Source organism: Coregonus clupeaformis, unplaced genomic scaffold (genome assembly GCF_020615455.1).
Source record: "Coregonus clupeaformis isolate EN_2021a unplaced genomic scaffold, ASM2061545v1 scaf0095, whole genome shotgun sequence".
In the NCBI taxonomy this organism is placed as follows: Eukaryota; Metazoa; Chordata; class Actinopteri; order Salmoniformes; family Salmonidae; genus Coregonus; species Coregonus clupeaformis.
Genome location: NW_025533550.1, coordinates 164643 through 191507, shown reverse-complemented (window position 1 = coordinate 191507; position 26865 = coordinate 164643). Strand labels below are relative to the sequence as shown.

At 44.5% G+C, this 26865-nt stretch overlaps 3 protein-coding genes across 3 annotated transcripts; 2 read left to right on the top strand and 1 right to left on the bottom strand.

Moving 5' to 3' along the window:
• Nucleotides 1-30: 30 nt before the first annotated feature.
• On the top strand, nucleotides 31-10886 carry LOC121557748 (ADP-ribosylation factor-binding protein GGA1-like). Its single transcript, XM_045213255.1, has 17 exons — nucleotides 31-111; nucleotides 641-725; nucleotides 852-927; nucleotides 1052-1150; nucleotides 1689-1812; nucleotides 4702-4799; nucleotides 4993-5073; nucleotides 5437-5574; nucleotides 5650-5731; nucleotides 5920-6030; nucleotides 6291-6431; nucleotides 6591-6655; nucleotides 6733-6926; nucleotides 7023-7246; nucleotides 7432-7601; nucleotides 7802-7912; nucleotides 8192-10886. The coding sequence occupies exons 1-17, from the start codon at nucleotides 69-71 to the stop codon at nucleotides 8300-8302; spliced, it is 1953 nt and encodes a 650-aa protein (XP_045069190.1). The 5' UTR covers nucleotides 31-68; the 3' UTR covers nucleotides 8303-10886.
• On the bottom strand, nucleotides 10314-23711 carry LOC121557668 (probable ATP-dependent RNA helicase DDX17). The gene is made up of 13 exons (XM_045213254.1): nucleotides 23415-23711; nucleotides 22870-23029; nucleotides 22649-22745; nucleotides 20770-20903; nucleotides 20444-20509; nucleotides 18560-18701; nucleotides 18128-18288; nucleotides 17627-17799; nucleotides 17248-17358; nucleotides 16945-17006; nucleotides 16717-16776; nucleotides 11933-12166; nucleotides 10314-11668 (listed from the first exon to the last, which is right to left on the bottom strand). The coding sequence occupies exons 1-13, from the start codon at nucleotides 23468-23470 to the stop codon at nucleotides 11145-11147; spliced, it is 1980 nt and encodes a 659-aa protein (XP_045069189.1). The 5' UTR covers nucleotides 23471-23711; the 3' UTR covers nucleotides 10314-11144.
• Nucleotides 23712-23780: 69 nt separating this feature from the next.
• On the top strand, nucleotides 23781-26865 carry ntan1 (N-terminal asparagine amidase). The gene is made up of 10 exons (XM_041871170.2): nucleotides 23781-24115; nucleotides 24266-24368; nucleotides 24524-24589; nucleotides 24683-24794; nucleotides 24861-24934; nucleotides 25043-25096; nucleotides 25598-25651; nucleotides 25749-25846; nucleotides 26167-26280; nucleotides 26486-26865. The coding sequence occupies exons 1-10, from the start codon at nucleotides 24035-24037 to the stop codon at nucleotides 26654-26656; spliced, it is 927 nt and encodes a 308-aa protein (XP_041727104.2). The 5' UTR covers nucleotides 23781-24034; the 3' UTR covers nucleotides 26657-26865.

Sequence of the window (26865 nt, the reverse complement as noted above, 5' to 3'; positions counted from 1 at the left end):
CACAACGTTGCATGAGACAGGCAGAGTACCGCGATAGTTGCCAGTTTGGCAATTGGAATCCCCGAAAGATGGCGGCGCCGCCAGAGGAGGAGAGCTTGGAGTCTCGCGTCAGTGAGTCATACGATGCTTTTACTGCTATAACGACTAAATAAGTGACCAATTTACTTTCAGAAAACTGTGGTAGATAATGCGCTGTAGTTTTAGTGTTATGTGCATAATTGCTGAATGTGCAATGGACGATATCCAAAGTGTTAGCTAGCGTCCTATAACGTTAGCTATCCATCGCGAAGCGCTGCTAAGGTTGGAACAAAAACAGACCTCACTCCTGTATTGTTTACGCTGAATAATGCCTTGACAACCACGAATAAAGTTTATTTTAGCTGTTCTTAATACGCAATTTGTTACAAATACAACAAAGTCCGACTTTGAAACTGGTGAATAGGACTGGCTAAGCTAACTAGCTACATTATCCAGTGGCTATGTGTCAATACTCAAAGAAATTGGGGAGGAGTCACTTCTGCTAACGTTTGCAGCATGTGAACGTGAAGTCTGTCTTTGTGCATTTGGTTCTAGGGTAGAGAGAAACCCTTGAAAATGTTGATAATCCCCAGGTTCTGGAATTTGCTTTTATTCTCCCCAGACAAAGCCACCAACCCTCTGAACAAGGAGGCGGACTGGGACAGTATCCAGGGCTTCTGTGAACAGCTCAACAATGAGCCTGAAGGGTAAGGAGGACCAACATAATGTGGAGAGCTGGTTATAGGCTTGCTTTGTCAGTCATTACTTCAACATTTTTAAACATATGGCAAACCATACAGGTACTCTTATTTGATGTGTCCCCATGCCTCTAGTCCTCAACTGGCTACCAGACTTTTGGCCCACAAGATCCAGTCACCCCAAGAATGGGAGGCCATGCAAGCACTAATGGTGAGTATACTGTTATCGGGATAATGTATTGGTTGACATGCTCACTGACAACTCCATTAGCCAGAATATGCTAATTGTCAGTGATCACACCACCAGCAGTAACATGACATCTATGTGTCCCTAGGTCCTAGAGATGTGCATGAAGAACTGTGGGAAGAGGTTCCATAATGAAGTGGGCAAATTCCGCTTCCTCAACGAGCTCATCAAGGTGGTCTCACCCAAGGTACTGTCTGGAGGGCTATTTCTCTAGGGTCCAATTTTAAATCAGTCACCTTTTGACTGCATCCCGTTTGATTTGAACGAAACTTTCCATACATATTTGCCCATGGTAGAAGTGGTGAGAAAGTGCATTTCTGGACCTGAATGTCAAAACATTCAGAAGATAAAAATAAATAAAATATAATGTGGTTTGACCACCCTGTTTGTAAGGTTTTAAATGATATCAAACTTAACCGTTAATCGTTTCCAGTGATGAGGACATGGATGTGTCATGATATCGTGGGGTATGCAAAATGGGTGAACTTTGAGCACCAGAATGTTTTGACATTTAGGTCCAAAAAGTTACTTTCTGGCCACTTCTACCATGGGCAAATATGTATGGAAAGTTTCGTTCAAATCAAAAGGGGTGCGGACAACAAGTGATTGAAATCAAATGGAAAAACCCTCTATGTAACTCAAAAACCCTTTATTAACAAAAACAACACAGTATTCCTCCCATCTTATGTATGTTTTAATGTTCCTAAATCTCGTCTCCTGTGCAGTACCTGGGTACTCGGGCCCCAGAGCCAGTGAAGAAGAAGGTTCTGGAGGTGATGTTTAGTTGGACGGTGGGGCTGCCTGACGAGCCCAAGATAGCGGACGCCTACCAGATGCTGAAGAAACAAGGTGAGCTTTAATAGTGATGCTATACATAGAAAGAATACAAGGAGTGAAATAAAAACATTCCCTCTGTGTTGATCCTTTTCTATCAACTCACATTGTTTTCATTATGCTGTAACATGCTGACCAGACTGCACGCGTGCATGTTGATTTTTTTCCTCCCACACTAGACACGATCAGGACATGCAGGTTGAAATATCAAAACAAACTCTGAACCAACTATATAAACTTGGGGACAGGTTCGAAAAGCATTAAATATTTATGGCAATTTAACTAGCTAGCTTGCTGTTGCTAGCTAATTTGTCCTGGGATATAAACATTGGGTTGTTATTTTACCTGAAATGCACAAGGTCCTCTACTCCAACAATTAATCCACAGATAAAACGGTAAACCAAGTTCAGGCTTCCTTCAGGCTTCTTCTTCTTTGGACTTTATATGTCGGTTGGCAACCAACTTTAAGATGCATTACCACCACCAACTGGACTGGAGTGTGGACCTCAGTTCATCTTTCAATCACCCACGTGGTTATATGCTCCTAAAAACCAATGAGGAGATGGAAGAGGCAAGACTTGCAGCGTGTCAAGCATCACAAATAGAACCAAGTTCTATTTTAGTGCCTGCCCACGCAGACGCTTGCGAGCAGTGTGGGTGCAATGATTGAATAACATGTATGTGTACATTTATTTTGCAACGCACGCAACGCTTCCGGTCTGATCAGCATGTTACGATAGGATGAGGAATATGGGTAAATCATATGATTATTACAGTACTGTAACTGTATGATAATTTCAGGAGTTCACTCATTTAATTTTTTAGTTATCTGTAAGTTCCCCTAACGTGTGCTCCTGATATACAGTGGAGAAAAAAAGTATTTAGTCAGCCACCAATTGTGCAAGTTCTCCCACTTAAAAAGATGAGAGAGGCCTGTAATTTTCATCATAGGTACACGTCAACTATGACAGACAAAATGAGATTTCTTTTCTCCAGAAAATCACATTATAGGATTTTTAATGAATTTATTTGCAAATTATGGTGGAAAATAAGTATTTGGTCAATAACAAACGTTTCTCAATACTTTGTTATATACCCTTTGTTGGCAATGACACAGGTCAAACGTTTTCTGTAAGTCTTCAAGGTTTTCACACACTGTTGCTGCTATTTTGGCCCATTCCTCCATGCAGATCTCCTCTAGAGCAGTGATGTTTTGGGGCTGTCGCTGGGCAACACGGACTTTCAACTCCCTCCAAAGATTTTCTATGGGGTTGAGATCTGGAGACTGGCTAGGCCACTCCAGGACCTTGAAATGCTTCTTACGAAGCCACTCCTTCGTTGCCCGGGCGGTGTGTTTGGGATCATTGTCATGCTGAAAGACCCAGCCACGTTTCATCTTCAATGCCCTTGCTGATGGAAGGAGGTTTTCACTCAAAATCTCACGATACATGGCCCCATTCATTCTTTCCTTTACACGGATCAATCGTCCTGGTCCCTTTGCAGAAAAACAGCCCCAAAGCATGATGTTTCCACCCCCATGCTTCACAGTAGGTATGGTGTTCTTTGGATGCAACTCAGCATTCTTTGTCCTCCAAACACGACGAGTTGAGTTTTTACCAAAAAGTTATATTTTGGTTTCATCTGACCATATGACATTCTCCCAATCCTCTTCTGGATCATCCAAATGCACTCTAGCAAACTTCAGACGGGCCTGGACATGTACTGGCTTAAGCAGGGGGACACGTCTGGCACTGCAGGATTTGAGTCCCTGGTGGCGTAGTGTGTTACTGATGGTAGGCTTTGTTACTTTGGTCCCAGCTCTCTGCAGGTCATTCACTAGGTCCCCCCCGTGTGGTTCTGGGATTTTTGCTCACCGTTCTTGTGATCATTTTGACCCCACGGCGTGAGATCTTGCGTGGAGCCCCAGATCGAGGGAGATTATCAGTGGTCTTGTATGTCTTCCATTTCCTAATAATTGCTCCCACAGTTGATTTCTTCAAACCAAGCTGCTTACCTATTGCAGATTCAGTCTTCCCAGCCTGGTGCAGGTCTACAATTTTGTTTCTGGTGTCCTTTGACAGCTCTTTGGTCTTGGCCATAGTGGAGTTTGGAGTGTGACTGTTTGAGGTTGTGGACAGGTGTCTTTTATACTGATAACAAGTTCAAACAGGTGCCATTAATACAGGTAACGAGTGGAGGACAGAGGAGCCTCTTAAAGAAGAAGTTACAGGTCTGTGAGAGCCAGAAATCTTGCTTGTTTGTAGGTGACCAAATACTTATTTTCCACCATAATTTGCTAATAAATTCATAAAAAATCCTACAATGTGATTTTCTGGATTTTCTTTTCTCAATTTGTCTGTCATAGTTGACGTGTACCTATGATGAAAATTACAGGCCTCTCTCATCTTTTTAAGTGGGAGAACTTGCACAATTGGTGGCTGACTAAATACTTTTTTCCCCCACTGTAAATAGTATCTTGTCCATGCCAATCTCACTTCTTCTTTTTATAGTTATGATGCACCAACACAAGACAAAACTATTGAAACTCCTGAGTCATAACTAGCTGCATCCAGAATCTTCTGGGTTTTTTCTTTCACTTAGTCCGTCTAAGTGAGAGAGAAAAAAAAAACTGTTTGTGTAGTATGATAGAAGATAATTACATAGTGCTCCAGTTAAGTGTTTTGCTCCAGGGAGTGACAGCCAGCAATATTTCTTAGCCTGGCCCTGAATCCATTGGTTGTGCTGCTTGTGTTTACAATAACTAGTATCTTCATGGGGAAAACAATGTTATTACCAACGTGCCGGCAACCTACGGTATATACAAGATGTACTATACAGTGTAAGGAGTGCCAGTGACAGGCTGTTTATTCATGTGACGTGGATGGGTTCCCTGCTCTCTTCCAGGCATTGTGAAGCAGGACCCGGTACTTCCTGATGAGCCCCTCCCACCCCCTCCTCCCAGAACTAAGAGCGTCATCTTTGAGGATGAGGAGAAGTCCAAGGTAAAGATGACAATGAAGGAGCCCCTTGAGTTTTGTCAATAGAGATGACATTAGCGGACAATTTGAATTGATGTCATCTTTCCATTCTTCCACTGTAATTTTCATGTATTCCCTAACGGCCTGCTCTCCCTCTTTTACCTCACTCCTCCTGTTTTTTCCTATTTTCCTTCCTCTTCCCTTCCTTCCTGTGTAGATGCTGTCTCGCCTTTTGAATAGCACTCACCCTGAAGATCTAAGAGCAGCCAACAAACTCATTAAGGAAATGGTGCAGGAGGTGAGTCCTACTCTGTTTACTCATGTCTGCATGATTGTGTGTGGGTTTGGGTGGGTGCCAGTCAAATGCATATAGGCCTATTGCATTCACAACTCAGTAGATTTATTACTCGTACGCTAAGTAAACAGCAAGCACTTTATATCGTCAAAGCACTTCTAATGATTTATGGATTCAATTCTAAACTCCCTCACAATTGTGATCTACTATCCCTACAACTGCTCTCATAATTGCACTGTATATGCCTGCAATAAAACAAGAACCTATGCAGACTTTGGAGTGCTCCAGCTTTTCTTATCTGGGAAAATGTTTTTTTTTTATTGCAGTGTTCTGAGTCTGTGTGTGTGTTCTGTTGCGTTCCTCCAGGATCAGAAGCGAATGGAGAAGGTGTCTAAGCGTGTGAACACCATCCAGGAGGTGAAGGAGAGTGTGGGCCTGCTGACCCAGCTACTGGGAGAGTATAGCAAGGAGAGCAACTCCCAGAGCAACCAGGAACTCATCAAGGTTAGCACAGAACAACACCACTAGGGTGGGTCTGTGTAGGCAGTGGGCTATTACTAAATGTGTTTGTGTTTGCAGGACCTATACCAGAGCTGTGAAAAGATGAGGCCTACTTTGTTCCGATTGGCTAGCGACACAGAGGACAACGACGAGGCCTTGGGTGAGAATCATATGTTTACATATAGTGTGATCACATCAATAGAAAAGGTATGATTCAAAATGGCTGAAGAGTGATGCATGCCTCTGTACGGTTTCTAGACAGTTATATATGGTTATAATGTGTTATGTAGTGTTCTGTATCGACGCATTGCATAGCTCACCACTGTGTGCATCACTGTGTTATGCCAGCTGACATCCTGCAGGCCAACGACAGCCTGACGCAGGTCATCAACCTGTACAGACAGCTGGTGAAGGGAGAAGAGGTGAACGGAGACACCACAGCCATGCCAACACTACCAGGTGAGAGAGAGGACCTCTGTAGGGACATGACCTGAACCAGCTGGCATCTCAGAGGGGCAGACACACTGTTGTACACACCCACAACATGTTCACACATGCATAGACTGAACCTCAGGACATCCAGCATAATCAACCAAGTAGTTGTTCTGTTCATTTTCACAGATGTGTTCCATGTATTCCAGGTTAGGTGGTTAGTTCTGTGGTTTCAAAACATTTGCTCACAAAGACTGATGTGTTTGATCTCTCCTATCTCTCCACAGGAAGTAGTACAGCCCTCCTAGACCTGACAGGGTTGGACACCTCGCCCACCGGACTGCCCTCCTACCCAGACACCCCGTCACTACAGACCCCGTCACAAGAACTGGGTATCAGCCTGCTAGATGATGAGCTCATGTCACTAGGTAAGCAGTAGGTTTAAATTTCATTTCTCTAGCTTGTTTACTCTCTTATTAAATTGCCCAATTATTTTCCAATTTGTCATGACTCATCTAACTGTGGTTATGCATCATGTTCGCTCCCGGTTCGTGTTGACACCTCTTTCTGTTGTTGTTTTCACTCAGGACTCAATGACGTAACGCCCAACTCTACCCCCACTCCTCAGTCAGGAGACTGGAACTCCTTTCAGGTGAGAGAGAGTTGTCAGCGTATGACACATACGCAAAAGCACACACAATTTCCCTAACCCGTTGTTTTTCTGCGCAGTGTTCTGACAGTGTAGAGCCAGTCGTCCCAGCGGTGCCTACTGCAGCAGTGTTACTACCGGCCGTGACCCCTAACCCCCAGGCTCCGTCAGGGGGGGCCCCCGCCGCTCCCTCTAAAGCCCTGGATGAGTTAGACCTGCTGGGCAAGACCCTTCTGCAGCAGGCCCTACCCCCGGGGACCCAGCACGTCAATTGGTAAACACTGCAGGCCAGAGGGCAGCTGCTAATCTGTCACACAAACAATCTGTATTCTCTTAAAAAAGCTGACCCCTTTCTCTCTCTCCCTCACAGGGATAAGCTGCAGCCTCAGTCCAGACCCACCCTGCGAGACCTCCAGACCAAGTCCAGTACCAACACTACTAGCACCACCACCCCCAGCCCTATCCTGGCCTTGCCCTCGGAGCAGCCTGGGTCTCTCCTAGACTCCCTGCCCAGCCTTGGGCCTCCTGCCCCAGCCCCCCAGAATGATATCTCCCTAGCTAACGTGACTGTGCCTCTGGAATCAATCAAGCCCAGTAAGCCAATTGTCTGATCAATCTGTATTATTGTATGGTTGTTTTGAACATTAGCAAGAAAAAGACCTACTCAGCCTCCAAATATATAACTATAACATACCCAGCCATTACCTGTGTCTCAACATGTCTCCAGACATGGTGATGGCTGGGTATGAGCTAACCCTAACCCTCTGTCTGTCCTCTAGGCAGCTTGTTACCAGTGACTGTATTTGACAAGCACAGTTTGCGGGTGCTGTTCCACTTTGCCCGTGACTCTCCTCCCTCTCGGCCTGACGTGCTGGTAGTGATCATCTCCATGTTGTCCTCCGCCCCCATACCAGTCACCAACATCCGCTTCCAGTCTGCAGTACCCAAGGTAGGTCCTGTCTCATTCCTGTCTCTCGATCACCTCTCGCTCTCTCTCTCTCTCCTTTTTCTCTTCTACCTCTGTAATCATTTGTTTGTCCCTCATTTCTCCTCCGTCTGATTAGATGGTTGTGTTCTGTGGTAAGCTATGTGGACTGTGTTGTGTCTGTAGTTTAAGTGTAATGTGTTTCCTCCTCTGTCTGTTTCTAGGTGATGAAGGTGAAGCTACAGCCTCCTTCAGGCACTGAGCTTCCAGCCTTCAACCCCATCCTACCCCCCGCCGCCATTACACAGGTCCTACTGCTGGCCAATCCTCACAAGGTGCTACACACACACACACACACACACACACACACACACACACACCACAGAGAGAGAGACTCCTCCTGCCTGCTTTCCAAGGTGTTTAAAAAGCTCATAAAAAAAAACCTGACAAGTCAGCATCTCGTTTGTAGCTGTGAAACGCCCTGAGGTGACAATGAAAACGGTCACCGTGGCAACAAAACAGAACTTAAACATGTGCAAGCAGAAAGCATGTTCATTTGGGACTTGTGTCCCTGTTCCTGGTGTAGCCTAAAATGGTTCTGTTCTTTCTTTCAGGAGATGGTCCGGTTGCGATACAAGCTCACATTCGACCTGGGAGAAGAATCACACGACGAATCCGGCGATGTAGAACAGTTCCCCCCTCCAGACACCTGGGGGAACCTTTAGTTGGACGGATCAACTTCCTGTCACCTGATCCGCTGCTTCCCTTAGGTGTAGGTCGAAGGTCCCCCCCAAGCACTGGTCCAGGGAAAGATGGCGTTTTTACATGGTGATGGTTACGGATTGAATTTGGCAGGGTAATCTGGTCTTAGATCTGTTATTTGGGATCGGTTTCTCCCTTAAGGGTTGCACCAAATGTGCGCTGTTGACATCTGACTGGCAACTTTTTTTGCATAATTCTACATGTAAAATCGGTTTGCACTCAGTTCGCAAATGACATCTGGTACTCTGTTCAGAGGTGCTAAGTACTCTCAGCAGGCAAATGCTATTGGTGTGTCTGAGCCCTTATGTCTTCCCATGTGTTATGGATTGAATATGGGCAGGGAAAGCTGATCCTAGATCAATTATTTGGAGGCAGTATCTCTCTTATGCCTTCCCATGTGTCCCATCCATGATCCACCATCCCACGTCCCAATGCTGTAATCTTTCATACTCCATTTTGTGTTGTCTTCATTCCATTGACTGTACTACAATCAGCCCTTAGTCTCCAATGCATTACTGTATAATAACCACCTTACGTGATCTGTCCAAAATGAACGTCAAATCATTGCAGTGAGTTCTGCGAGAACAAGCGGAAGCCTTTTAAACTGAATGTGTGTGGGACTGTTTCTTTCTGTCTATGTCTAATAGCATTATTCTGCACAAAATATGACACTCAAATTGTCTAGTCCCAAAGTATTGTATTATTGTCTTGTTTTTATTATTATTTGTACGGTGTAAGACCAGTTGGGTCTGTGAGTGTGTTATGATGATGCCGACGAGTTGGGCAATAAGTGTCTAAAGCTGTGACAAATGTATATCCTGTCAAATCTTCTTTGAAGGAATAGCCAATCTATGGCGCTTTTATTCATTCTATTGAAATCACATTATCATTTTCTTATTTAGATTTTGTTTTGATCTAAACAGCAATTTGTTTTGGTTCATCACTCTAAACTATGTCATAGTTCATATTTTCATTACAACAAGTGATTTCATTACAATACACACCCAAATGTGCACGCACTTCCTATTTCTTGTTTGGTTTTGCACATTAATATGATTCCCTCATTTCCTGTCCTCTCTGATCTACCTTGAGCTGTTGACGCTGACCTAAAGGGAGAGGTGTTAGTTCAGTACTGAGTTGTCAATGCTGACACCCTGTTTAAATCTGCCGGATGTGCCTAAAGCTGAGAGTGTGTTCTTTCTGTATCTTTGTATTTCATTTTTTTTACCTTCCATGTACATACGAATTTAAATTAGTTTGATGTCAATTTTTTTCCTATTTCTGAGTCTGACTACTGCTTTTCTTATTACGTGATCTGGTTATGCTTCCTTTGGTGTGAGATGTGAAACGAATGGGACATGGTCATTGATGATGCGTCCGTTCAATCTAGGGGCGGCCAATCATATCCGCAAAGGGACGGTGGGGGCGGAAGCTTTTACTCCAGCCAAGAGGTACCACACCTGATTCAACCAATAAGCTGATTTATTGAAAACTAAGATTAGTTGATCAGGTATCATGTTAGTGCTTGGATAGAAGTAAAGCCTGCACCCCCACTTGTCCATTGCAGATACAGTCGTCCAACCATGCAGCAGCTGCATCTCTCTCGCCACTGCATCTCCCCTTCACATTCCACCTCCCTGCCTTTATTCCGTAGCCTGGTCCCAGATCTGTTTGTGCAGTCTTGCCAACTCAATGACCATAGGAGCTGGTAAAACAGCACAAATATTCCCTGCTCTGACTTTGTAAATAATAAGAATGGTTCTGCAATTATGTACATTTGCCCAAAAAATATAATTACAAAGAGCAAATAAATATTGAGGGGGGAATGGTGAGAATGTAGTGCAAATATGTATTTAAGGGAAATAAAATTATTCTTTTTCTTGGGGGTTTAAACTGACTTTTGTCTATTGGTGGTTGTAAATGAACTTTCACTCATGCTTACCTATCCTGTACTACATACAACAATTAGAAGGATTTTGGTTTCAAAAACTTTATTTAAATCCTGTGAAATAAAGCAATGTAGAAAAAGAACATACAAGTATGAATGACCTCTTACCAATAAATGTTATGATTAAACAATCACAAAGCATCACTCAATGTGCTGACATGATGTGTCTATGATTATCATTCCAACATTCTCCTGATATGGTTTTGATATGAATCTGAAGAACATGGTATAGCCATACAGCTTATGTAGTTTAGAAAAAGTTTATAGAAAAGCTGACTGCAGTATCAAATGAATATACATTTCCAGAATATGATAATAGTTAGAGAATGATATAATGCAACATTCACGTCCCCAAAAGAGAGTTAAGAGAAATAGAAAGCATAGACGAATGACAACCAAAATCACAGTTGAGTTCTACATAACAAAAAAATCACATTTTAGCATTTGTTGCTCACTGAAGGACTAGAACGTCACCATTTAGAGTAAATCACAAATGGAAATATCAACTCCTGTCGTGCCAATTAATAACAAAGAGTCACAGCTTTAGATTCACAAAATACCATAATCTGGCCGAGCACGGACTGCTGAAAACATGAAAAGCAAGAACAAATGTATCACACATGCATGAGTACAACATTTTCAGACGTAGGAAGAATCATATCGCGAAACAAACATTAAACAAGTACAAAAATATGTAGCTATATGTTAGCCCTTACCTCCTCAAATCTCTTGACTTTCGCCTTAACATGGTAAGGGCAGAACGGCAACTCTAAACACCCTTTCAGAGGAGTAACGTTACAGTTACACACTGGTACCATGGTGATTGGGGTTACAAGTACCATGGCTGTACAGTAATTCTATTTCCTGGGTGTAGGAGGAGGCGGGGGAGCAAAGGGGTACGGAGGCTTCCCTATGAAGCCCATGAGAGGGGGCTGTGGCGGGGCCATCAGCTGGGCCATGAGGGGCTTGGGCCCTGCTGGAGGTGGAGGGGCTGGACCGAACACACCCTGGGGCTGACTGGACTGATTCTGGCCCCCACCACTACTACCCCCAGGGGCCCTGTTAGCTGCCACCCCAGCCCTGGAGCTGTACTGGGTACCTCCACCTCCACCACCACCATAGCTCTGGTACTGGTCGGCCCCCCCGGAGCCGTAACCCCCCCGGCTGTCCCTGCTTCGGTCCCTGTAGGAGGAAGAGGACGAGGACCTAGTGTCTCCGTCCCGACCCCCTCCACTGCGCCCGCCCCGGCTAAAGCTGCTGCCGCGGCTGTGTGGCTTGTTGCCCCCGACGTCGGAGCGCATGCGACGCTCACACACGTCCTGGAACATCATGTTGGGGTTGTTGGCGCTGGAGCCACTGCCACGGTAACGCATTCTGCCACCTGGAGAAGAACATTCACATAGGAGGATTAGAATGTCATATAATATAAACTGAAACATTTTAGTATAAGAATGTCAAACATCACTGGTTACACAGAACATGTGGCTTATGTTTGGATTTGACATGGTAAAGGTGATAGAATAGAATTAAAAACTGTGGTCTAGAAATCACTCTCACCCCTTCCTCAAAATCTGAGCCAGCATAGTATAGTTCGGGTTGGCCCTATAGTGTGAATCAAGCAAAGGTGTAATCAAGCCAGTCTCACCCCCTCCTCCCCCATGTCCAGAGTTAACCAGCTGCAGCAGTTTGGGATTGATGGCCTGCCGGGCCTCCTCCAGGACTCGGACCAGGTCCCTGGCCTGGCGCAGGTTCCCCGGGGTGAAGAAGGTGTAGGCCGTGCCCTTGTTGGTGCTGCGGGCCGTACGGCCGATCCTGTGCACGTAGTCCTCAGACGAGTTGGGGAAGTCGTAGTTGATGACAAACTTGATATCCTCCACGTCTTTGGGGGAAAGTGGTTTTGAGAGGTGGGAGAGGAAGGTGAGGAGGAAGAGATGAGAGAGGAGGGAGAGAAAGGAGGGAGAGAAGGGAGAGGTGGGAGAGGAGGGTGAGGTGAGAGAGGAGGGAGAGAAGGGAGAGGAGGGTGAGAGAGGAGGGAGAGAAGGGTGAGGAGGGAGAGGTGAGAGAGGAGGGTGAGGAGGGAGAGGTGAGAGAGGAGGGTGAGAGAGGAGCGTGAGAGAATGGGTGAGGAGGGAGAGGTGAGAGAGGAGGGTGAGGTGAGAGAGGAGGGTGAGAGAGGAGCGTGAGAGAATGGGTGAGGAGGGAGAGGTGAGAGAGGAGGGTGAGGAGGGAGAGGTGAGAGAGGAGGGTGAGGAGGGTGAGGAGGGAGAGGTGAGAGAGGAGGGTGAGGAGGGAGAGGTGAGAGAGGAGGGTGAGGAGGGAGAGGTGAGAGAGTAGGATGAGAGAGGAGGGTGAGGAGGGAGAGGTGGGTGAGAAGGGAGAGGTGAGAGAGGAGGATGAGAGAGGAGGGTGAGGAGGGAGAGGTGGGTGAGGAGGGAGAGGTGAGAGAGTAGGATGAGAGAGGAGGGTGAGGAGGGAGAGGTGGGTGAGAAGGGAGAGGTGAGAGAGGAGGATGAGAGAGGAGGGTGAGGAGAGTGAGATGTGGGTTTGAGGGATTTTTGTATGGTGAGAAAGAAGACAGATGGTATTCAAACAATGCAAAAGCTATGAGAGAAAAGTGTTTGATTATTTAGAATACTATTTCAGATTAATATTTTATAAATATTGATTACCACTTACCTGTCCAATAATAACATAAGAGGAAATATACATTTATCCAAACTGAAGTAGAATAAAAGTTTTAATTCTTGAAGTAAACCTATGAACGTTTTTCAGCTTTGGGTCAAAATATCTTGACCGGAGAGGCCTAGAGGGTTAGTGGTAAACCCCATAAGAATGTGACAAGAGAGTGCCACTTATACAGCATTAGCAGGGCTTCAGTAGAGTTGATGATGTGACATTTTCTCTGTCTGGACCTTCACCAATTCACAGTTTATGTAATCATACATAATAGTATAACTATCATTCAGAACATTTAGTTCTACCATGGTAACATGTTCTATGCTGAGAAATGGTATGAGTATGAGGAAATGTGACAGTATACTGTCAACACGATCAGACCGGAAGAGTAAAAAGTGTTTCCAATCTTTCTTTTAAATTCGGATGTTCAAATGACAGTAGAAGGACAAATAAGTCTGTTTCTCATTACAGAAGCACTGACAACACTGCTGGGTGGGTCCGAAAACAAAATGTCTCCTTGGACCCTTTCCTTGTGTTTTCCATGGTAACAGAGGTAGGCCATTTTACTACTCACAGAACCTGCCAAACAACAATATGTTTCCACCAAGAGAAAATGTGATGGAGTAAATGTTGAAGGACAGAGTTCAACACAATTCCTTCAACAAATACCTTTCTGTGACTGATTTCAATATAGATCGATGAAACTACCTGAATGAGTTGTTGCGACTGGGGAGGTTGTGGAAGAAGTGGTAGGAAAGGGGGTGTTGAGGTACTTACCCCTTTAGAGTTGTTTTACAAAGGTAGCCAGTCACCCCCTGTCCTGTCCTGATCAGCCCTGGTTCGCTTGGAGGCGCTGGGGGGGAGGGAGAGATGAGGGGGCCCAAACTAGCCCCCCGTTTCCCCCTCACCCTTCGCATACACCAGCAACGTCGGACGGGAGCAGAACCGTTAACCCCCCAACGGCCGGTTCTGTTGCTCTCTCGCCGAGTTGCAGGACCTCCTCAAACCGGTCAGGACTCGATCCAGCCGAGCTCCTACCTCTCCCTGTCTGTCTGCCTTTTGGACGGGACAGACAGGCACCTCAGGTTGATCCCAAGGAGAGCTCGCCTGAATCATATACCCTCAGTCTATGATGGGGATCTATGGGGGTGTTTAGGAACCAGATAATCATATACCCTCAGTCTATTGTGGAGGTCTATTTGGAGGTGTTTAGGAACCAGAGAAGGTGGAGAACGGGGGAGGATGTATCCTTCTGATAACTAGCCAAGCCACTAGCTAGCTGCTAACGTGACTGAGGACAGCCCCAGTACTGTTTGACACCAGCATGTGCTGGAGCTGCCTTGTGCTGCACAACCCTGAGGGGGGAGAGAAAAAGAACAAAGATACAGTCATTGGTAGCTTGGCAAATCCAACATGTCTACTTCCCCTTCTCAGTTCCAGGTTTAACCTATTTATTCAGGGAGGTGGAATAGGGCACTACTGTACAAGTTTCAGTGTGGATATGGGGAGAACTGACCGTTGATTTCACTTATAGATAGCCCTAAAACACGCCCTACCTAGACAATACCTGTAGCAAAAAATACTACAGTACAATGAATGACGTAAACATATCTTGAGGAATAATCAAACATATAAAACTGAATATTTGGGTTGTTTTCCTTCATGTTTTGGGTTACATCATAAAGGAGACATGAGAGGAGGGTATTGGGGCGAGCATGGGGACATCTGCCCCCCCATCACACCCCCATTCAGGCAGCGTGCCAGAGAGCCCCGGTCGAAGGAAGCTTTGGACTGCAGTAACAAGAAACAGACTGTAAAACATTGTGGAGTTGAAGGCCTGGGGGATTGTGAGGCTACTGATGGTTATACTTTTGTTTAAAAAGTAATTTACAGAAGTCATGCTGTAGAAAGAGTGCTGATTGATTTTTCGTTGTTGTTTAAAGGTTAAATTACACCGCTATTACATGTTTGCAGACAAATGTATACTTTTAAACCTGGAAAAGGGGATGGGATATTAGACAACAATAAAAATCACATTTATTACATTTGTGTATATTTTTATCTGAAAATTGTTTTGTTTCTGTGTGTTGGAGAGTGTGTATACAGTCGTGGTCAAAAGTTTTGAGAATGACACAAATACTAATTTTCACAAAGTCTGCTGCCTCAGTTTTGATGATGGCAATTTGCATATACTCCAGAATGTCATGAAGAGTGATCAGATGAATTGCAATTAATTGCAAAGTCCCTCTGTGCCATGAAAATGAACTTAATCCCCAAAAAACATTTCCACTGCATTTCAGCCCTGCCGTAAAAGGACCAGCTGCCATCATGTCAGTGATTCTCTCGTTAACACAGTTGAGAGTGTTGACGAGGACAAGGCTGGAGATCATTCTGTCATGCTGATTGAGTTAGAATAACAGACTGGAAGCTTTAAAAGGAGGGTGGTGCTTGAAATCAGTGTTCTTCCTCTGTTAACCATGGTTACCTGCAAGGAAACACGTGCCGTCATCATTGCTTTGCACAAAAAGGGCTTCACAGGCAAGGATATTGCTGCTAGTAAGATTGCACCTAAATCAACCATTTATCGGATCATCAAGAACTTCAAGGAGAGAGGTTCAATTGACGTGAAGAAGGCGTCAGGGCACCCAAGAAAGTCCAGCAAGCGCCAGGACCGTCTCCTAAAGTTGATTCAGCTGCGGGATCGGGGCACCACCAGTGCAGAGCTTGCTCAGGAATGGCAGCAGGCAGGTGTGAGTGCATCTGCACGCACAGTGAGGCAAAGACTTTTGGAGGATGTCCTGGTGTCAAGAAGGGCAGCAAAGAAGCCACTTCTCTCCAGGAAAAACATCAGGGACAGACTGATATTCTGCAAAAGGTACAGGGATTGGACTGCTGAGGACTGGGGTAAAGTCATTTTCTCTGATGAATCCCCTTTCCGATTGTTTGGGGCATCCGGAAAAAAGCTTGTCCGGAGAAGACAAGGTGAGCGCTACCATCAGTCCTGTGTCATGCCAACAGTAAAGCATCCTAAGACCATTCATGTGTGGGGTTGCTTCTCAGCCAAGGGAGTGGGCTCACTCACAATTTTGCCTAAGAACACAGCCATGAATAAAGAATGGTACCAACACATCCTCCGAGAGCAACTTCTCCCAACCATCCAAGAACAGTTTGGTGATGAACAATGCCTTTTCCAGCATGATGGCGCTCCTTGCCATAAGGCAAAAGTGATAACTAAGTGGCTCTGGGAACAAAACATCGACATTTTGGGTCCATGGCCAGGAAACTCCCCAGACCTTAATCCCATTGAGAACTTGTGATCAATCCTCAAGAGGCGGGTGGACAAACAAAAACCCACAAATTCTGACAAACTCCAAGCATTGATTATGCAAGAATGGGCTGCCATCAGTAAGGATGTGGCCCAGAAGTTAATTGTCATCATGCCGGATTGCAGAGGTCTTGAAAAAGAAGGGTCAACACTGCAAATATTGACTCTTTGCATAAACTTAATGTAATTGTCAATAAAAGCCTTTGACACTTATGGAATGCTTGTAATTATACTTCAGTATACCATAGTAACATCTGACAAAAATATCTCATAACACTGAAGCAGCGAACTTTGTGAAGACCAATACTTGTGTCATTCTCAAAACTTTTGACCACAACTGTGCATTTCGAATCTGTATGTTGAGCTCTGTAGGAGTGTAAGTGTGCATACGTGAGTGTGTGTGTGTATTCAATGTTGAGAAGACATACCCAGACCACGAGATGCCACATCAGTGGCGATGAGGATAGGAGCTTTGCCGCTACGGAATTCTGAAAGTTCAGACAAAATCAAAGAAGATGTCAAGCGGAAGACTGAAAAAGGAAACAAAACTGAAGAAAAAGCAGAAAACATCAAACATAACATAAAAAACATAGTGAAACACATTGCACCAAAGCGGAGCATCCAAACGTAAACATGGCTGTTGAAATGTGACCTACCTGTCAGAACCCAGTCTCTCTCTGGCTGGCTCTTGTCTCCATGGATACACATGGCTGGCCACCTAGAAAACACACCGCAACAATGTTGCCATGAGACAGACAGCTGAGACAGGAGAACAGGACGTGATAAAAAAACAGTTAGACGGTTTCGTTACACTCTTATCTGACTAAGTAGCCCAACACACTCCATATGAAACCAAAACCTGACTCTTGTTTTGCATAGTCAGTACTGTGGCTTTGAAAGAAGACTTTAAACCCATTTCTGCAGACTGTGCTTTCCCTCCATCTCTCTCTCTGTCTCACCCATCTCTTCTCATCCTGCGGGTGAGCTCGTCACAGCGCTTCTTTGTCTCCACAAAGATGATGGTCTTGTTCTCCTTCTCTGCCATGATCTCTTCCATCAGCTGGAGCAGCCTGACATCAACAAAAAGACAGAGGAAAGATATTAGGAAAACATCCCTCATCACCGCATTCCCAGGACTGATCTTCTCTCACGTTACAAAAACATAGCGTCCTGCACTCTGTTCCTGTCCTTCATAACCAACAATAGATCAAAAGACTGAATACTTTTAAACTACATTGGGTTAATCCCTTCCAGATCAGTGATGATTAAGGAAAGGAGACATGAACAGAACGCAAAACTAGAGATTGGTCTTGTCCATTGGCTGATGGCCTCACTAACTTGTTGTCCTTCTCATTCTCCATGCAGACGTCTACTATCTGCAGGATGTTGTGGTTGGCGCTGAGCTCCAGAGCTCCTACGTTGATCTGGACATAATCCCGCAGGAAGTCCTCTGCCAGTTTACGCACGTCCTTGGGCCAGGTGGCACTCCACATCAGAGTCTGGCGGTCCGGCTGGGGCACAGGGAGAGAATGGTAATGGGGATATTCCTCCTCAGAGGACAATACACTATTATTCTATTCTATAACATGAGTATTTAGTTATTTATGATGGATGAATATTATATCAACTGTCATGAATCTAGATAGATAGATAGATATATAGATAGTACATGCAGACAGACAGACAGACAGACAGACAGATCATGATCTACCTCCCTCTGTAGTATCCATCTACTTATCCAACCATCCATGAATGGCTATGTATTACACTGTTATAATAATTGCCTAATGCCAGGAGAAGTGTGTGCGGTTTGCTAAGTATGGCATGTGTCTGGCTTACCCTGATCTGGTCCACGATCTTGCGTATCTGTGGTTCGAAGCCCATGTCCAGCATGCGGTCAGCCTCGTCCAGCACCAGGTAGGTGCAGCGCCGCAGGTTGGTCTTCCCTGCCTCCAGGAAGTCTATGAGACGCCCCGGGGTGGCAATGCAGATCTCTGTACCTGTATGGACATAGGACGCAAAGTGTCACAGTTTCAAAATAGACGCAAACGCGCCAGAAGAGACCAATTGTGAGATTACTTCCAATACTTGCAACTTTTTCAATCTTGAATACTAGTAACTGAAGGGGAAGTGCAGGAAATTAAGCTAAGCTGGGGTGCCAATCAGGTTTTAGATCATCAGAAGTGGAGAGGTCTTGTCTCTAGTAGGCACAAACAATATAAGTAAGTAAGTAACTTGTAGCAGCATTTAATTCAACCTGCAGCTCCTCACCTCTCTCCAGGTCACGTATCTGCGGTCCCTTCGGTGCTCCTCCGTAGACACAGGTACTCTTGATGCGGGAGGTCTTGCCGTAATCATGAGCCACCTGCTGCACCTGCTGGGCCAACTCTCTGGTCGGGGCCAGGACCAGGCACTGAGGAGAGAGAGAGAGATCAATAGATAGAACCTTTAATAACACATGATACAGTGCCTTGCAAAAGTATACATCCCCCTTGGCGTTTTTCCTATTTTGTTGCATTACAACCTGTAATTTAAATAGATTTTTATTTGGATTTCATGTAATGGACATACACAAAATAGTCCAAGCTGGTGAAGTGAAATGAAAAAAAATTACTTGTTTCAAAAAATTATAAGAAATAAATAAAGGAAAAGTGGTGCGTGCATATGTATTCACCCCCTTTGCTATGAAGCCCCTAAATAAGATCTGGTGCAACTAATTACCTTCAGAAGTCACATAATTAGTTAAATAAAGTCCACCTGTGTGCAATCTAAGTGTCACATGATCTGTCACATGATCTCAGTATATATATACCTGTTCTGAAAGGCCCCAGAGTCTGCAACACCACTAAGCAAGGGGCACCACGAAGACCAAGGAGCTTTCCAAACACATCAGGGACAAAGTTGTGGAGAAGTACAGATCAGGGTTGGGTTATAAAGAAATATCCAAAACTTTGAACATCCCACTGAGCACCATTAAATCCATTATTAAAAAATGGAAAGAATATGGCACCACAACAAACCTGCCAAGAGAGGGCCGCCCACCAAAACTCACAGACCAGGCAAGGAGGGCAATAATCAGAGAGGCAACAAAGAGACCAAAGATAACCCTGAAGGAGCTGCAAAGCTCCACAGCGGAGATTGGAGTATCTGTCCATAGGACCACTTTAAGCCGTACACTCCACAGAGCTCGGCTTTACAGAAGAGTGGCCAGAAAAAAGCCATTGCTTAAAGAAAAAAATAAGCAAACACGTTTGGTGTTCGCCAAAAGCCATGTGGGAGACTCCCCAAACATATGGAAGAAAGTACTCTGGACAGATTAGACTAAAATTGAGCTTTTTGGCCATCAAGGAAAACGCTATGTCTGGCGCAAACCCAACACCTCTCATCACCCTGAGAACACCATCCCCACAGTGAAGCATGGTGGTGGCAGCATCATTCTGTGGGGCCCCATGTAGCTCAGTTGGTAGAGCATGGCGCTTGCAACACCAGGGTTGTGGGTTCGTTTCCCACGGGGGGACAGTATGAAAATGTATGCACTCACTAACTGTAAGTCGCTCTGGATAAGAGCGTCTGCTAAATGACTAAAAATGTAAATGTAAAAGTTTTGCCTTGAAGAATGGGCAAAAATCCCTGTGCCTAGATGTGCCAAGCTTATAGAGACATACATTTACATTACATTTACGTCATTTAGCAGACGCTCTTATCCAGAGCGACTTACAAATTGGTGCATTCACCTTATGATAGCCAGTGAGATATACCCCCAAGAGACTTGCAGCTGTAATTGCTGCAAAAGGTGGCTCTACAAAGTATTGACTTTGGAGGGGGTGAATAGTTAGTTTTTTTGTCTTATTTCTTGTTTGTTTCATAAGAAAACATATTTTGCATCTTCAAAGGTAGGCATGTTGTGTAAATTAAATGATACAAACCCCCAAAAAATCAATTTTAATTCCAGGTTGTAAGGCAACAAAATAGGAAGAATGCCAAGGGGGGTGAATACTTTCGCAAGCCACTGTATATAGCTACAGCATACCATAGGTAGGTCTAAGTACAGCAGAGAAGTTAAGTACACTATAGAAAAGGGTCAAAACAGGCTGGTCTCACAGACCTGAAATATATGAATAAGCAACAGTGTGCAGTTTCCAGATGTGTACTCACAATAGGTCCGTCTCCCCTCTCTAGATAGGGCTGATGGTTGATGTGCACAATGGCAGGAAGCAGATACTGCAAGAAAAGGCGCCAAATAGTACAATGAGGTCATGAGGTATATGTACCAGTCTGACAATCCAGGGACATTAGTCCTCATGTGTCAATATGTCTTTGTGTGTTGCAGCTGTCAATGTTCCTCTGGGAGTTTATGTGTTTTTGTACTGCAGCTGTTGGTGTTGGTGCTTGTGCTTGTGTGTGTGTGTGTGACAGAAAGAAAGACAGATGTTGCAGTTGTCGGTACTGTGTGTGTTGTTGGATTATCATGGCGTCCTTACTGCCAGGGTCTTGCCGGAGCCGGTCTGAGCGATGCCCACCATGTCCCTTCCACTCAGGGCCAGAGGGAAGCCCTGTGCCTGGATGGATGTGGGCTCCTTGAAGTTCTGACTCAGTAGCACATCCATCACATACTCTGTCAGAGCAAAGACAAACAATTAAAGGAACAGTTAGCTATAGCCCAGGGGTGGGCAAACTTTTTGGCTCGAGGGCCGCATCGGGATTTAGAAATTCAACGGAAGACCGCACAGATTTCTTTTTGACAGATTTTTGTCCAAATCAATTTGCAGGCCATTAGAATTTCTACATACAGTTGATGTTAACATACACCTTAGCCAAATACATTTACACTCTGTTTTTCACAATTCCTGACATTTAATCCTAGTAAAAATTCCCTGTCTTAGGTCAGTTAGGATCACCACTTTATTTTAAGAATGTGAAATGTCAGAATAACAGTAGAGAGAATGATTTATTTCAGCTTTTATTTATTTCATCACATTCCCAGTGGGTCAGAAGTTTACACTCAATTAGTATTTGGAAGCATTGCTTTTAAAAATTGTTCCTGACTGATGTCTTGAGATGTTGCTTCAATATATCCACATAATCTTCCTTCCTCATGATGCCATCTATTTTGTGAAGTGCACCAGTCCCTCCTGCAGCAAAGCACCCCCACAGCATGATGCTGCCACCACCGTGCTTCATGGTTGGGATGGTGTTCTTCGGCTTGCAAGCAACCCCCTTTTTCCTCCAAACATAACGATGGTCATTATGGCCAAACAGTTCTATTTTTGTTTCATCAGACCAGAGGACATTTCTCCAAAAAGTACGATCTTTGTCCCCATGTGCAGTTGCAAACCGTAGTCTGGCTTTTTTATGGCGGTTTTGGAGCAGTGGCTTCTTCCTTGCTGAGCGGCATTTCAGGTTATGTCGATATAGAACTCGTTTTACTGTGGATATAGATAATTTTGTACCTGTTTCCTCCAGCATCTTCACAAGGTCCTTTGCTGATTTTCTGGGATTGATTTGCACTTTTCGCACCAAAGTACGTTCATCTCTAGGCGACAGAACGCGTCTCCTTCCTGAGCAGTATGACGGCTGCGTGGTCCCATGGTGTTTATACTTGCGTACTATTGTTTGTACAGATGAACGTGTTACCTTCAGGCGTTTGGAAATTGCTCCCAAGGATGAACCAGACTTGTGGAGGTCTACAATCTTTTCTCTGAAGTCTTGGCTGGTTTCTTTTGATTTTCTCATGATGTCAAGGAAAGAGGCACTGAGTTTGAAGGTAGGCCTTGAAATACATCCACAGGTACACCTCCAATTGACTCAAATGATGTCAGTTAGCCTATCAGAAGCGTCTAAAGCCATGACAACATTTTCTGGAATTTTCCAAGCTGTTTAAAGGCACAGTCAACTTAGTGTATGTAAACTTCTGACCCACTGGAATTGTGATACAGTGAATTATAAGTGAAATAATCTGTCTGTAAACAATTGTTGGAAAAATTACTTGTGTCATGCACAAAGTAGATGTCCTAACCGACTTGCCAAAACTATAGTTTGTTAACAAGAAACACTGTCTGTAAACTTCTGACTTCAACTGTACTTTGTATCTAGTATTTGACGTTCAAGAGTGGCCTGGGGTGTTTAAAAAAATAAAAATAAAAATAATAATGTGGCCCATGGGCCGTAGTTTGCCACTCCCCTCCCCAATAGCCTATGGGGTTACTGTTTTGTAAGCTTGGGCTGTGTTCCAAGAACTCTTTAAAATGGGTTCAACTTCCTTTCCTCATCTCTTTACTGTCATGACTGCTGACAGGTGAAGGAACAGGTTATAATATAGGTTCAACAAGTGTCAACTGGGATCTACTGTTGTCTACTTACGGGGAAACTGTGCCTGGTGGAAGCTGGTGGTGGCCTTGGGGCAGCCAGTGCCGCTGACTGTGATCTCCTTTCTCCTGCAGAACTCATCTATGTCATACTGCAGACACAGACAACAGAGAATCAACAGGCTCAATAGACACACTATGGATAGCATCCTTCAAAGAACATTTTTATATATTGTGTGTGTGTGTGTGTGTGTGTGTGTGTGTGTGTGTGTGTACCTGACTCATGCGCTGGAGCTCTGGGTGCTCGTTGTAGAAGTTCTTCTCAAACTTAGGCAGGTCGTCCAGATCCCACTTCTTCTTGCGAAGGCGTTCTCCAGGGTTCCCAAACTTCTTCATAGGGGGAGGGCCGCCCCAGCTACTGGACCCAAACCGAGGCCTACAGGACAGGCAGGGAGAGGAGTGATGAAAAAGAGGATGAATGATTATCATTAGTAACACTGCAACATAGACACTAAATAGGTCCCTGGCCATTTTAATCTATTTGCAGTAAGTGCAATTTTCCCTGGGTGGGGTGGGGCCCCGCCTATAACTCTGTTGCAAACAAATAGAGTTGTTTATCATGCACGAACTAGAGTTGACGGGCGCGTGCAACTGTCTGAGACACGCCCGTGCACGTAAACATTCAGCAAGATAGTTGTGGTTCAACGAACATCACACAGCATTCCAAGATAGCCCCGTATCATATATTAAAAAAACATTTGACAGATACTTCCTATATGGCTATAAATATATTTCACATGCCGAAGAAAATATCTGCTTACCCTCTGTCTCGTCCACGGTCTCTATCTCGGTCTCCATACGACGAACTCCCTCTCATGTTGTCAATAGATTCTTGCTTGTAGAAATATTTTGAGTTGCACGGTGTTGTGCAGTCTGAATAGCTTATGCAGCAAAAGGAAAGTGCAATAAAGTTTTAGAAAAGACAACACTTACTTACAAACACAAATGAAAAGGTAAGACAAGCCCTGAAATTATGGAACAAGCCAAAACAGAATTTTGTTTTGCAGTTGCTGCTGCACGTGACGTCAACTCCCCTAGTCACTATCTCCCATGTGGACGTAAATTTTTGGGGCGTAACTCCACACGAACAACATGCACGTTTCGTAGCAAAGGAGCGTAGAGCAAATTGGGAATTCTGTGTAGCGTACGTTTCACATTTTCTAGTGTTCATGCGCTAATAATATTCCTGTACAGTTGGTGGCAGTAATTCATATTGTGGCAGTAAGTGACATTCTTGAGGAGAAAGCCTACCAAAGAAGAAGAAAATGGATCCAGGAAGTGAAAGCTAGCTAGCCGTCTGTCTTGTGTAATATGTCTAGTTTTCATGTTTCGCGACGATAAATATTTCATTATATTAGGTAGATTTAGATTATAGGAAGAAATGCCTCTGCTAATACAAAATAGAAGAATCGAACGACCAGGTTCGACAGTCGATTTGTTCGCCAGATATCCGCATTTACAGGTAAGTTGACTAGTTAGCCAAGCAAGCTAGCAGCTGTCATATCGTAAGCAAGTCGTCCTTGGTGGAATTAATCACCATTAAGTAAAATAGCACTTGCTTTTCATGCAATATTGACTTGACGTTTTACTCCATTCTTATTTTATACCATAGGAAAACGCCCGAGTATTTAGGTCCAAGACGATTGTAGATGTCGACCCAAAGTGCCTCCTATACATACAGCAAAGAGAGTTTGCAGCCACAACACCAGCGGACAGTGAGTATAAACCTATAGTTAAATCAATATGTCAGCCTAGCTTAACATAGTATATTGTTGCGTCCATAGGCTACCTCTACACTGATAAATTGTAGTAAAAAATCCCCGGCACAGTATCCAGGACCATGACGAAATATGTCCCTCTGTTTCTCCAGACTCTGTCGCTGTCCTTGGTTCTGATGATGCAACCACCTGCCACCTAGTTCTGGTGCGACACACAGGTGCTACAGTTCTCTATTTAATGTATGTTTGTAGATACTATGGTAGCATCACAATATGAGCTTCATAATGTCTGCATTTGTACCATCTTGTAGGAAGCGGAGCTGCTTGCCTTGCTCACTGTGATGGCTCCAGCACGTGGAGTGAGGTTCCCCTCATCGTCAAAGCTGTCACATCTCTGAGCAAGGACCCTGCCAAGGAGGGCAGGTAAGAGATAACACACACATACACACACACACACACGTAATTGGCCCCTTGCTTCTTTTCCTTCAGGCTGGAGCTCCACCTCGTTGGAGGATTTGATGATGAGTCAAAGACGTCCCACAAACTCAGCCTTAGCCTATTGTGTACGTAAAGCTCCTTCTCTTCCCTCCAGTTTGAATGCAACTGTCAAAGTAGCAACACCATTATCAGGCTGCATAGGGAAACTACAACCCTTCTATTGTGTTTTGCAGCGGCCTTCCAGAGACAGAAAGAGGATATTCACCTAGAGACCTGCTGCATCACAGGTACATGTTTACACTATTGTCTGATTATTAGACTGTTATATTCTCTCTCAGCCTGTGTGTTTCTTTATACTACCCAGAGCCATATATGTAGAGAGTTTGGCCAGGTTTTAGAACGGCTGCCATGTTAGCGCCTTTATTCTCTATATGTTGGTGCCTCTGACAATTCCCTCTGAAATGACCCGCTGTAAACAAGCAAAACAGAGCAGCGAATTTAACAGACGTTTTTATTGATTCGCATTCGGGGTCATGTGTATCCAAGTCTATACTGTGTTGTGGTGTCAACAAATTGCATATCTGCTTTCAGTGGACATCTTCATAGGTTTTGAAAACAATCCGAAATAAACAGCACAACGCGGAAGCGTCAATTATCTCTTCGCAAAGGCTATGGAGGAGAAAGTGGGGCTCTCGGAACATTCAGACAGAAACCACATTGGCCCAACTCTATATATCTGACTCCGCCCCTACCTATCTCAAGACTCTTTCTCTTCTTTCCGCTTGCAGAGATGAATGACAGCTTAGTGGACGGAGCGCACAGACCAGTGGTGTATGGAATAGGTACTATACTGTATCTACACTGCAAATCACATCACCTCTGTGTCGAACACAGTTTATAGTATGGCATTGACTGTGTGTTGTGACTGTGTGTCTGCAGGTATAAATATGAAAACAGGGGAGGTGTTCCCTGCCTCGTTCCCTTACAAAGGACCCGCGGAGGAGCTGCGATCTGCACGGACCTTCACTGGGGGCCAGGTAGAGACTTGCGCATAGATATAGAACCTTAAATAGGCTGATGTCATAGAGCCACTATGCATCAGATTGGCAAAATCTGTCAGCAATTTTAGCTGGGGCCTGCTCTAATTGGACCGACAAGTAGAACCAGAATTCCTGTCTACTGATATATTGTCTATGCTCTTGCACTTCATCTCTGACACTACATGAAGGATTGATATAAAGAAAGATCAAAGATGACACATTGAATGGCTTGTGGAGTGTCTGGATAGAACCCATACGTGACTTGCTAACTACATTTCATCAGACAGTCATATAAGATTGTAATTATATCTCCACAGATGGCTGATATATATGACTCGAGCAAAGGAGAAGTGAAGATAGGCCCATGTAAGTGGTCCCCGAATCTGGATATTTCCTTCTGGCTGTCGCAAGACGATGACACCATCTTAAAGGTAAGGTGTAAGGAAATAATACATTACTAATATTGATCCCATAATCACTAGAACTTTAGTTATATGTCCCTTTAAAACCTTATTGACAACCTCTAGTGTGTTATAGTCCCTGTTTCTGTCAACACTTATACAATGAATGTTGCATAGTATGTTATCAGTATACACACTGTGATATGTTACTCCCCCTGTTTTTTTCCCCGACCAGTACCTATCCACGTCCCCTATGGCTGAGCCTCCGCACTTTGTCCAGCACATCAAGTCCACCATCCAGTTCCTCCTGGAGCACCCCAGTTCAGATAGCGTCTTCCCTGGAGGACAGCCCCAGCAGTACCGCAGGACAGAGCAAGGGGACTGGGAGAACGTTAACCAGACATAAAAGGCTTGAGTCTCTTCTCCAACGCACTTTACTTTGACTTTCCATGGAATCTGCCCGGAAATGAAATCACTCCTTAACTTCTGGAAGAAAGACACTGTGACCCTCCTCCTTATGCCATTGTGGGCGGCACATCTGTTATTGTTATTGTTTGTTTGACTCGGTACCGGTACCCCTTGTATATAGCCTTGTTATTGTTATTTTATTGTTGC